Source organism: Ornithorhynchus anatinus, chromosome 10 (assembly GCF_004115215.2).
Source record: "Ornithorhynchus anatinus isolate Pmale09 chromosome 10, mOrnAna1.pri.v4, whole genome shotgun sequence".
Taxonomy (NCBI): Eukaryota; Metazoa; Chordata; class Mammalia; order Monotremata; family Ornithorhynchidae; genus Ornithorhynchus; species Ornithorhynchus anatinus.
Genome location: NC_041737.1, coordinates 58,211,913 through 58,224,255, shown reverse-complemented (window position 1 = coordinate 58,224,255; position 12,343 = coordinate 58,211,913). Strand labels below are relative to the sequence as shown.

The following is a 12,343-nucleotide window of genomic DNA, read 5'->3' as shown; positions in this document are numbered from 1 at the left end:
ATGATGTTGGTATTTGTTAAGCGCTTACTATGTGCAGAGCACTGTGCTAAGCGCTAGGGCAGATACAGGGTAATCAGGTTGTCCCACGTGAGGCTCACAGTTAATGCCCATTTTACAGATAGAGAAGTTAAGTGACTTGCCCACAGTCACACAGCTGACAAGCAGCAGAGCTGGGATTCAAACCCATGACCTCTGACTCCCAAGCCCGGGCTCTTTCCACTGAGCCAAAGTGAGAGCTTAGTAAAGACTATTAAACCAAAAACTCAGGTCCGATTGGGAACTCCAGGGTGACAAACTCAGCGGGTCCCGGGTTTGGCGCCGGAGGGGTTAACCCCTACCCTCCCGGGCGGGGGGAAAACCGAGAGCCGGAGCCAATCGGAGCTGCCGAGGCGGCGGCGCTGGAGCCGGGAGGGGCGGGCAGGGAGAAGGGGAGACGGGGAGCGCGAGCGGGAGAGGCGGCGGCAACCGTGAGAACCCCGGGACCGTGTCCCCCTCCTCCCCCCCGCCAGGCCCAGCACGCTCGGCCTCAGGGACCCAGGGGTCCCACCGCCCCCTGCCCCCCCCCCACCCAAGTCATGGAGCCGGACGGCAGCCCCCGCCGCATCCAGTTCACCGTCCCCCTCCTGGAGCCTCATCTGGACCCCGAGGCGGCCGAGCAGGTGTGGGGGAGAAGGGGACGGGGAGAGTGGGAGGGGGTCACCCTGGCTAGGCCGGGACCTGGAAGGAGGGGGCTTGGGGGGGCAGAAAGGGGACCCCAGGGACCGGCACCTCCGCATCCAGAGGAGAGTCACCGCCGCCCCAAACTCGCTGCTTCTAAAGAACCCAACCTCCGCCCTCACCTCCCCCATCACCGGACCCATCCCCAGCGCTTAGAACAGTGCTTGGCACATAGTAAGCGCATAACAAATACCAACATTATTATCTCCCCAATACCCCCCTTTTCCCCCTCCCCTTCCCCAGCTATGGAGGGACCGGGGAGGGCTAGGGGAGGAGCAGCCGTTGCGCCTTCCCGGCCATTGTCGAGCTGTGGGTTCGGGGTTACAGTGAAATCGGGGCTGCGGGTCGAGGGCGGGGGGAGGGTGTCTTAGGGCAGGCAGGAGCGGAGCTGGTGTCGGGGGAGGGGGGTTCCCGTTGCGAAAGGGCCATCTGGGGAGTGGGGCGGAGGAGAGGATGGGGGCGGAGGCCCGGCTGCAGTTGGGGGGATTCGGGGGCAGTTGGGAAGGAGATAGCTCGGAGAGAGAGGGGTCGAGGTCCTGATTCCTGGGTCCTTCCGAGAAGCCTCTCCCCGGAGGGGTCGAGGTCCTCTGGAAGAGTGTTTGGGCGGGAGACGGGGGTCTCCTGGGTGCCTCAGCCTCCTGAGAGGGAGGGTGAGGGGCTTCAGGCTCCGTCCCCTCCCTCCCCGCCCCTGAGCTATTTTTAGCTCTGAGAAACCTGCCAGTCCAAGGACAGACGTCCCGCCCCCCTCTCCCTTCCCTCCACTCCCCAGCCCCCGGGTAGGGTGCGGTGTCGGTTGACAGTGGCAGAGGTCGGGGACCCGCGGGGTGTGGCATCTCCCGGCCCCTTCCCCATCTCCTCCAGAGGTCTCTGAATCAGGTCCCGAGGTCACGCCTGAATTTCCTCTCGGCAGAAGGATGGGGACGGAAGCAGGAGCAAAGTGGGGAATGGAGGACCAGCCCTGGGCCCGGCTGAGGACCGAGGCTCTGATTTCGTCGGGGCAGGAGGGCAGCAGGCAGGGGTGAGGGAAGGTGGGTGACCCAGATACCGACCTTGGAGTCGGGACCAGAGGACCAGAGGACCCCGGCTGCAAGGGGATGCCCGACCTCTTCCTTGCTCCCTCTCCCCTTTGTCCTCTAACTGGGCCTCAACTTCCCAGCCAAACCACCGTAAAGTCCTTCCTAGGTCTGCCCTCAATCCCTGCTTCTGCAGGAACTATCCAAGCACTTGGAGAAGAGGGAATCACTCCCTAACGATGGCCTGACATCACCTCAGACACCCCCCGCAACATATTCCAATATACGCACAATCACCTGTCTGTGCTCAAGTACTCCCTGACATACTATATCCTACATACACTAACCTGACTATACCAACATCCCCCCCGACATATGCACATACATCATACCCTAGCCTGCTTGCTCCCTCACACCCACACCCACACAGATACACATATACACGCAGATACCCTCACACCCATGCACACACATTCACCCACTTGAATACCCACACATGCCATCACATGGGCCTTCAGCGGGACACGCAAGCAGACCCACACTCACGTGTACATGCACACACGCATACCCCGCATCCCAACACCCTTGAGCGGTTGTGTCAGACAGATGGTGCTGCCATTCCGCCCGGGGAAAGGTCCTCGAATGAAGAGTTGCCCCCGGCCTCCCTCCCCATTCCCCTTTCCCCATCTCACCCTCGGCCTTCTTGCCATGACACTCTCCGCACCCTTCTACCACCCACTCTCCCCACTCCTGCGGAAGTGTCTCACCCCTGCCCAATCCAGAATCTAATAGTAGTTCATCTTGCTGCAGGGGCCCTGGAGCAAGTTCTCTAAAGGTATCGGAAAGCAACCCGTCTCCGTTGCCCGGGGAATGACCCTTCATAGAAACCTGATCAGTTTTCCTCCCTCTCTCAGCCTTCGCTTCTCCAGGCTGAAAAATACCAACTCCTTTTGCCTGTCCTCCCAACCTCCGCTACCTGCCCCTGATCGCTTGGGAGCTGGAGTGACCCAAACCTTTCTTGGGTACCCTGATCTCGGGGAAAGGGAATGAAGAAGTGAGGTTGGAGGCTGGAGAACTACGTTTCCCAGGAGGCCCTTCGGCATACTTTTACAACCCAAACTTTATCAACAGCTCGAAGGCGATGCCGCTTGCCCAGGACTCAGACAAAGGGGAGCTGCAGGGTGCATGTGCTAGAGTGGGGATGGTGGCCGCCAGTCGGCTACTTCATGAACATGAATGCAATTAAGAGGAGAGTAGTCATTACTAAAGCCAAACACCAGGGTTGATGAGGTCCACGCTGTGGTCGAACTCCTGAAGCCAAACTAACGGGTGAATTTGCCTGACAATTTGCATGTCATTTGCATGTTCGTGTCAAGCACCGGGAGCTCTCCATCGCCACGCCCATCGTTGCCTCTCCAGGAGGTTCAGTGGCAGGAGGCTGGACTGCGGTTCCCTTGGGAAGATTTGCGTCTAATTTTTTTTTACCGAAAATGATGCACGTTAAGCAAGGCTCTTCCTAGCCCTGAGCCCTCTCCCCGGAAGGGCCACCAGTTTTCGGGTCAGCGATCTGCAGGCAGAGACAGGGAGGGAGACCAGAGAAATCGAAGGGACTACAATCAAGGCAGCAGCTGGGCTGGACAGCGACGACTCAGAGCAGGGGTCAGGGCCGGAGAGGGGTCAGGTCGAAGGTCGGGAGGAGGATTGAGGGAGCTGAGCCTGGGGTCCGGAAGAGGTTTTGTAGCCAAGCCTGGACGGGAAGGAGGAGAAGTTGACTTATTTCATATCTCTGGAGAGGGAGGGGTAGGAGGTAGGAGGTGGGGGTAGGGTGTAGGTGGGGCAGAGGCCAAATGGGCTGGCAGAAGCCAGGACCAGAAGGCTTGGGACAGCTCTTGCAGCAGGAAGGATGTAGGTTAGATCTGCAGGAGGACTTTGTGGCCAGCAGGGGGCGGAGGAAGGATTCCCCCCGCGCCACACACACACACACACACACACACACACTCCCCCTCCCCACCCACCACCCCCCCAAGAGACTATGGATCTCCTCCAGAGGCAGGGAATGAATGGGATGAGCTCTGGAGATGGAGGGGACTGTGATAGAGGGGGTCTGGTGGCCCCGATTCTGAAGCTTCCCTGTCTTGTCCACAGGGCTAGATGAAGGCATTAAGGCCAACATCCCTTGGCCAGGAACATCCCTTGGCCAGGATGAAATAGACAAACCATCAGGCGAAAAGAGGAACTCTGGGTCAAAGTTGGAATAAAATCAGATGGGGCCTGAAAGAAACAATAGAAGAACAGTATGGCCTCCTAGAGAGAGCATGCTCGTGGGAGTCGAAGGAGCTGGATTCTAATACCGACCTTCTGGGTGACCTTGGGGAAGTCCCTTAACTTCTTTCTTTCTCAGTTTCCTCATCCGTAAAATAGAAATTCAATGTCTTTTCTCCCTGCTACATAGACTGTGAGCCCCATATGGGACAGGGGCTGTTTCCGACCTGATTAGTTTGTATTATTCCAGATGTAATAATAATACTGAGAGCTAGGGAGGAAAGGGGAAATAGCTGAAGTATTTCTTTCCATATCTAATATAGCCCATTACTTAAACACTAACTCATGTCGCTTAGTACAGTGTTTGGCTCATAGTAAAGACTTTACAAATACCACAATTATTATAATCATGTTCGTATCCCCTTCCCCCTCTTCCTTTCATCTGTAATTTATTTTAGTGTCGGTCTCCCCTACTAAACTGTAAACTCCTGGAAGGCAAGGATCATGTCTGCTAACTGTGCTGGTAGCCGGGGTGGGGCACGGAGCTGTGCAGATGGTATGGGGCGGGGGAGGAGCTGCGTCGTAAATATAGAAGGTGCTCTGTTCTGCTGCATAGGATAAGGTTGGGTCGGGTTGTGTGGACTGATGCCGCATTCAGAGGCCCAGGTGAGGGGTGGTCTCCATGTGAGGTGGGGGTGGGGGCAAGGGAGAGACCTCACTCTTGTGTCCCTGGGTTACTTCCAGCACCGCTGGGGTGACGGGGCCGGGAGAGTCACAGAGGAGCTTCCAACTGTCTCTCCTTCTTAGACTGTGAGTCCCTTGTGGGACAGGGACTGTGTCCAACCTAATTATCTTGTATCTACCCCAGAGTTTAGAACAGTGCTTGGCACCTAGTAAGCGCTTAAAAATACCATTACTATTATTGTAATTAAATATAATAATAATTAAAAAATTGGTAGGATTAAGACCGTGAACCCTACATGGGGCAACCTGCTTACCTTGTATTTACCCCAGCGCTTAAAATAGTGCTTGGCACATAGTAAGTGCTTAACAAATACCATCATTATTATTATTAATAAATATAATAATAATAAATAATTGTGGTATTTGTTGAGTGCTTACTATGTGCCAGATGCTGTTTTAAGCACTGGGGTAGATACAAGCTAATCAGTTTGGACACAGTTCATGTCCCACATGGGGCTCAGAGTAAATGTCAATATTATTATTAATGATAATAATAATTCCCATTTTACAGATGAGGTATCTGAGGCACAGAGAAGTTAAATGACTTACCCAAGGTCACACAGCAAACATGTGGCACAGCTGGGACTAAAACCCATAACCTACTGACTCCCAGGTTCATACTTTATCTACTAGATCAAGCTGCTTCTTTAGTAATAATAATAATTATGATGGTGATCAAGAAGTACCCGCTTCTTTCCGAGTTGTTAGATTTGGACACTCCTCCCCCTGACATACACACACCCTGCCTTGCTCACAGTCCCCCCGGCCAGGTCGGGTGGACCACAGAAACCATAAATCGGCTCTACTGGTCCAGTTAGCTCCGTGGGGCCTGCCAGCCTGCTCCCTTTCCCGCACCCCCATTCTCGGCCGTGATCCCCCTACCCCCACCCCTATTCCCAAAGAAACGTGGGTGCCTGAGTGTCACCGGGCCAAGGGGCTCATGCTTAGGGCATTGCTTTGTACTGTCGTTGCCGGCCACTCCCTCCCTCTCCTTCCCTCCCCACACTGCAGATCCGTAGGCGCCGGCCGACCCCAGCCACCCTGGTGCTGACCAGTGACCCCTCGTCTCCAGGTGAGCCCCTCCCCGGGTCTTCTCAGCCCTCTTCCCGCCCCTCTACCCCAGCCCCCTGACCTTCGCCTGGGCCTGGGCCAGGAATCTCCAAGTACCACCAGTGCTAAAAATCTCACCTCTTATTCCATCTCCCTCCTCTATACTTGGGGGGGGGGGGTCCTTCACGGCCCTAATCCCCCCATCACGCACCTTACCCCCCCAAGGAAAGCCCTTAAAGGGCCAGGGGCCTGGACTGGGGATGGGGGGAACGGGAGGCAGGAGAGGGGTTCTCTCCATTTGCGGGAGTCAAGATGCTCTGATCTCCTGGGTGGTGGGGAGCGGGGGATGGGGGGCGGGAGAGAGCGGGGCTCCAGGATACTGGTAAGGATGGGGAGAGCCCTCACTCGGGACCCTGGAGGACCGGGGTGGTCAACCGAGAGCTGGTTGTCCTGGCAACGACCTGTTAGTTTCCCCGGCAACAGAGACGCTCTCGGCATTTGGGAGGCGGTGGCAGCTGCAGTGAGCGGGCGGGGAGAGGCGGGGGTAGGGGAGGGAAGCTGGCTCAGTCCCCCTCCCACCTCCACAATTCTTCCCCTCGGCTCCCCAAACCCACTCCCCCACTCTCGTTGGCCCCGAGAGAGCCACGGCGCTCGAGATGGGGAGGGGGATTCGGGACGCTGGGGTTTCCAGCTCGTTGCCCTGGCGACCATACAAGATTAACCTGAACATCTGAATCCGGATTTTCTCCGGGCCTTGGGAGGCCCGAGAGGCAGGATTGGGGCTTGTGAAAGCGAAAGCCCTGAGTCTCCCTCTCCCTCTCTCTCTCCTTCTCACCCCTTCGCAGAAATCGATGAAGACCGCGTCGCCAACCCCCTGCTCAAGGTGAGCGGATGGAGACTGTGTCCTCCCCTTTCCTCCTTTTCTCTTCTTCTCATTTTCAATGTATAGTATTTACTGAGCACCTATTGCGTGCCAAGCACTGTTCTAAGCGCTTAGGGAGTGTAGTAGATCCAGTAGACACGAGTACTGCCTCCCAGGAGCTCACCTCCGACTCTTCTACGCCCCCTACTCCTGGATCATTTAGGGTGGTCGGGGAAATGTACCCGCCCACCGTCCCATCGTCGCAGCTCCACTCTGCAATGAGAGGGAGGGAAGGGTTGGGGTTCGTGAGAAGCTTCGGGGCCCAAATTCCGTCTCCTTCCAGTCGACTCTCACAATGTCCCCACGGCAGCGGAAGAAGGTCACGCGGACCACGCCCACCATGAAAGGTCGGTGATGCGTGGACTCCCCGTTTCCCCCACTCACCGCCACCCCCCCACACGGTCGACCCATCTTTTGGTGAGGGGAGGCCTTCACTGAGGCAGGGGGATGGACAGGACGGTCTCTTGATTCCTAGAAGGGACCGGACTGCCTTCCCCGCCTGCGAGAGGTGGAGTTCTGTTTGGACCTCAGGAATGGGAGACGGGGTGGGTCCAGGGGCCGCGGGCTCGGGGTGGGTGAGGAGCCCACCCTCCCTGTAACCCCCCCCCCCCCCCAGAGCTGCAGCTGATGGTCGAGCATCACCTGTGCCAGCAGCAGGATGAGCAAGAGGAGGGGGCGGCAGCAGGGGGAGCCACGGACCCAGGCAGTCGGGAACAGTGGGATCCAGCGGCCGTGGTCCCCGACCCCCCCGGCCAAGACACTTCCACGGACGCCGAGACGAGGCTCAGCCCCCCCGGGACGGCGGCCGGAGGTGGGGGCAACGCGAAGCCCCAGCTCGGGAGCGATGGACGGGCCGGAAAGGGCCGGATGGGCTGAGCGACAGAGGGGAGGGGGCGGAGGGCTACAAGGGGTACCTCCTCTTTGTGCCCCTCTCCCCTTTCCAGCCCCATGCCCTTCTCTCCTTCCCCTCCCTCTCTCCTTCCTCCTTGCCTCACGCTGCTGCCGTCTCTCTCTACGCCCCTTTCCCCATGGCACCCAACAGGGCCAGAAGGTCCAGTTGCTGACCTTACGGCTCCAGAGGCCGGCCGGGCGGAACCGTCCATGGAGCCGCCGACGCTGTATATACCACCGAGGGGGGACCCGGGGGGCCTGGGTCCTGCCTCCCACTAGGTACGGGGCCGGGTCTCTGCGCAGGGCATAGGGGTGACTGGGCTTAGTAAAGAGAAGGCTAAGGGCAGAAGGATGACCAAAAGGTCATCCTCAGGGGAGAGGACAGTGGGCAGAGAGAGAGAGGGACATGACCAGTGCTGCAGCGGGAGGGATGATAATAATTACAGTATTTGTTAAGTGCTTACCAGGCACTGTACTAAGCCCTGGGCTGGATTCAAGTAAATTGGGGTGGACACAGTTCCTGTCCCACAAGGGGCTCACAGTCTCAATCCCCATTTTAAAGATGTGGTAACTGAAACCCAGAGAAATGAAGTCACTTGCCCAAGGTCACAAAGCAGACAAGTGGTGAATCGGGATTAGAACCCATGACCTTCTGACTCCCAGGCCCATGCTCTATCCACTACCTCGGGCTGCTCCTAAGTCAACCTACAGGAGGAATGCAGGCGTCACAGCAGTGGGAGTTGGGGGGAGACCAGGGAATATCAGATTCCTTCGTTGGAACTTCGGATGGGGGTCAGAGACTTGGGCATTGACGCAATGACCCCCGATGACCCCGCTCTGACCGCTTCCATCTCTCTCTATCCGCAGGTCCGAGAAAGACGGGTCCAGAGCTGCCCGCGGCCGGAGCCTGGGTGGGGAGGAGGGGGCCAGTGGCATTCCCTGGCTGTTTCTTCACTTAGGGAAAAATTCTGGTTTTTAAAAAGGATAAATTTGGAGTAGGTGGCTGCAGCCTCCTTCTTATCCGGTTCCAACCCCTGTAGGGGAACCCGGGGTGCCCCCCACAGGCGTGTGTGTGTGTGTGTGTGTGTGTGTGTGTGTGTGTGTGTGTGTGTGACCCACCTTAGGAGTTTGGGGCAGGCTCGATATTGGGTGGCAGAGCCAGGGCCGAGGGGTGGGGGTAGGGGGGTAAGCGCGCCCTCTGCTGGTCTTTCGAGGGCCTTGCACCCCCGAGACCACACCAGCTTGGAGGTGGGACAAGTGATGTTGCACAGGAGAGAGGGCCTGGGCTGTGGAGAACTATAATAATAATAATCATTATTATTATGGTATTTGTTAAAGGGGCTCCGGAGGGGAGGTTCCGGATGGGGGAGAGGGTCGGTGCCTCCTCCCTTGACACACTGTGCAGTCACTGCAGGCCCGCGGGGTGGGGGTCTGGGGAAGTGGTGGGAGGGGGCGCCGCCTGAGCAAGGCAGGCCGGAAGACGGGGGCACAGAAGATTTGGAGAGCGGGGTGCCGGGGCACTGCATGGCAGATGGACTAGAGGTCTGCAGGGTGGGAAGTCGGGGGGCTGGTGGTGAATAAGTTGGGGGATTGGTGGACTGGGGTGCTGGCGGGTGGGGAGGCTGGGAACTGGCGGACTCAAAGTCTGGAGGGTGGGGGTTTTGGGGCGCTGGTGGACTGGGGGTTTGGAAGACACCCCCCCGGGGGGGGGGCTGTGGAGATGATAGCCCAGAGAGGTTGACTCGCTCTTTCAGGGTCACATAGTGCCGAGAGTCTCTGCTTCGAGGAAGAGAGCCTGGGCCCCGATGGACAGAGGGAGAGGTTAGCAGAAGGGGACCCTAAGACAGAAGTGCTGGGGGAAGACACAGGGGGAGGCGGGAGGATTCGAACTCAGAGCTTTGGAGTGGGCCTCGGAAAGACTCGATTCCTGTCGGAGGGATGCGGGAGATTCAGGAGGCGCAGGGGATTGGGGGAACACGGGCCCATCACCGAATCCGCCGTCGCCTCCCCCTCCCCGCGGAAATCCGGTAGAGTGATCGAAGGCAGAGACACTGCGGCGGCAGCCGTCGCGGGGACCGGTCCTCCCGGTCAGAAAGGAGTCAGGTCTCAGCAAACACCTGGAGCGGAGCTGCGCAAAACCGACGGAAGGGATTCTCTGCCGACCCCCGGAGGATGAGGGTGGGGAGGGGGGCGGGGAAGGCGGGGCTCAGAGAAGGGCTGCACTTAACCAGAGGTCAGGGAATTACGGAAATGGGGAGAGGCCACCCAGCCGGGGAGATTTGGACAGGCCAGCCCTGGAGGGGAGAAACGGGGCAGGGCTGGGGGGCGTGGGCTTGGATCTGGGGTTGGGGTGTTCTGAGAAGTGGGGTGTCCTGCTAGGGGGTGCAGGGCTGAAAGTGGGATGAGGGAGGGGTGGGGATACAGGCGGGTGGCCGGGAGCGGGGAGGGTCTCCAGCCCCTGGGCGTGGGTAGAGGAGGGATGGGGGGATGCAGAAGGGGGGCCAGGGGCAGGGAGGGTCTCTAGCCCCAGGGCGGGGGGCGGGGGGAGGGAGAGGAGGGCATTCTGAGAGACAAGAAGGGATTCAAAATCGGAGAGAAGAGAGAAAGCAAGAAGGAAGACGAAGAAGGAAGAGAGCTAGAGCTAGAGAGACGGGATGAAAGAAAGGGATCACTGGACAGAGACAGAGACCTGAAAACGTACAGAAAGAGAGAGAAAACACAAATAAAAACAGAAAGACCAAGAGAGGAGATAGACAAGGACAGAGACAGGATCGGACAGAGAGGTAGGGATAGACAGAGAGACAATAAAGAATAAAGAGAAAGGGTTGGATAGAGAGACAAAGACGGAGAGAGGGCTGGATAGGGAGACAGGAATGCAAACAGGAAAGGATAGAGAGACAGGGACGGACAGAGAGAGAGAGGCTGGATAGAGACAGGAATAGAGATAGGATCAGACAGAAAGACAGGAGTAGAAGCAGGGACAGACAGAGAGACAGGAATAGAGACAGAATAATAATAATAATGCTGGTATTTGTTAAGCGCTTACTATGTGCAGAACACTGTTCTAAGCGCTGGGGTAGATACAGGGTAATCAGGTTGTCCCACGTGAGGCTCACAGTCTTAATCCCCATTTTACAGATGAGGTAACTGAGGCACAGAGAAGTTAACTGACTTGCCCACAGTCATACAGCTGACAGAAAAGGATAGAGAAACAGGACTGGACGGAGAGACAGGGACAGAGAGATAGAAATAGAAACATTGAAAAGCAGCGTATAGAGTGGATAGAGCACCGGCCTGGAAGTCAGAAGGACCTCGGTTCTAATCCCAGATCCACCACTTATTTTCTGTGTAACCTTGAGCAAGTCACTTCACTTCTCTGTACCTCAGTTACCTCATCTGTAAAATGGGGATTGAAACTGGGACAGAAACTGATCCAACCCAATTTGCTTGTATCTATCCCAACGCGTAGTAAAGTGCCTGGCATATAGTAAGCGCTTAACAAATACCATAATTATAATAATAATAATTATTTCACTTCTTAGTGCCTCAGTTATCGCATCTGTAAAATGGAGATTAAGACAGTGAGCTCCAAGAGGAACAAGGACTGTGTCCAACCTGATTAGCTTGTATCTGCCTCAGCGATTAGTACCGTGCCTGGTACAGAGTAAGCGCTTAACAAATACCATTAAAAAACACAGGAAAGATAGAGAGATAGGAGTGGACGAAGAGATAGTAAAAAATAGAGAGACAGAGCTGGACAGAGAGACAGAGACAGGAAAAAAAAAACAGACATGCAGCCTTGGGCAGAAAGGAACAGAGGCAGAGAGGCAAAAAGATGGGGATGGTCAAGGACAGACAGAAAAATCCCGCGGCAGATTCGGGATTTCAAGAAGATATGTGGCTTTCCACTATTTGTCTCGCGTCAGACATAATACCAGGGGTTGTGGACTAGGAGAAAGGAAAGAGGCGAGAGCAGGGAGGAGGGAAGAGGGAGAATTGGCGCGGAGCAAGCACCCAGGCTACAAACACGGCACCCAGCCAAGTGGTTCTGTCCATCCGACCCAACCCCCCCTGACCTTTTCCTAGCCCCGCTTGCCCCTGCCTGGAGGGAGCCCCCGGATCACCCAGTCCTTCTCCCCTCCTCCATCCTGGTGACCGGACGCATAGGGGTGGCTGGTGAACCCCCATCCCGGAGTGGAGGAAAAGCCTGGCTAACATCAGAGACACAGCGTGACTCAGTGGAAAGAGCATGGGTTTGGGAGTCAGAGGTCATGGGTTCGAATCCCAGCTCCGTCACTCGTCAGCTGTGTGACTGTGGGCAAGTCATTTAACTTCTTTGGGCCTCAGTTCCCTTATCTGTAAAATGGGGATTAAGACTGTGAGCCTCATGTGGGACAACCTGATTACCCTGTATCCACCCCAGCGCTTAGAACAGTGCTCTGCATATCGTCAGCGTGGCTCAGTGGAAAGAGCACGGGCTTTGGAGTCAGAGGTCATGAGTTCGAATCCCAGCTCTGCCACTTGTCAGCTGTGTGACTGTGGGCAAATCACTTCACTTCTCTGTGCCTCAGTTACCTCATCTGTAAAATGGGGATTAAGACTGTGAGCCCCACGTGGGACAACCTGATTCCCCTATGTCTACCCCAGCGCTTAGAACAGTGCTCTGCACATAGTAAGCGCTTAACAAATACAACATTATTATATCGTAAGCGCTTAACAAATACCAATATTATTATTATTATTA

At 56.5% G+C, this 12,343-nt stretch overlaps 1 protein-coding gene across 1 annotated transcript; it reads left to right on the top strand.

Annotated features, from left to right (window-relative positions):
• The first annotated feature begins 436 nt into the window (after positions 1–436).
• PPP1R1A (protein phosphatase 1 regulatory inhibitor subunit 1A) lies at positions 437–8,607 on the top strand. The gene is made up of 7 exons (XM_029072956.2): positions 437–659; positions 5,748–5,808; positions 6,632–6,669; positions 6,992–7,055; positions 7,325–7,519; positions 7,751–7,878; positions 8,467–8,607. Exons 1-6 carry the CDS (start codon positions 576–578, stop codon positions 7,876–7,878), a joined length of 570 nt encoding a protein of 189 aa, XP_028928789.1. The 5' UTR covers positions 437–575; the 3' UTR covers positions 8,467–8,607.
• Positions 8,608–12,343: the final 3,736 nt, after the last annotated feature.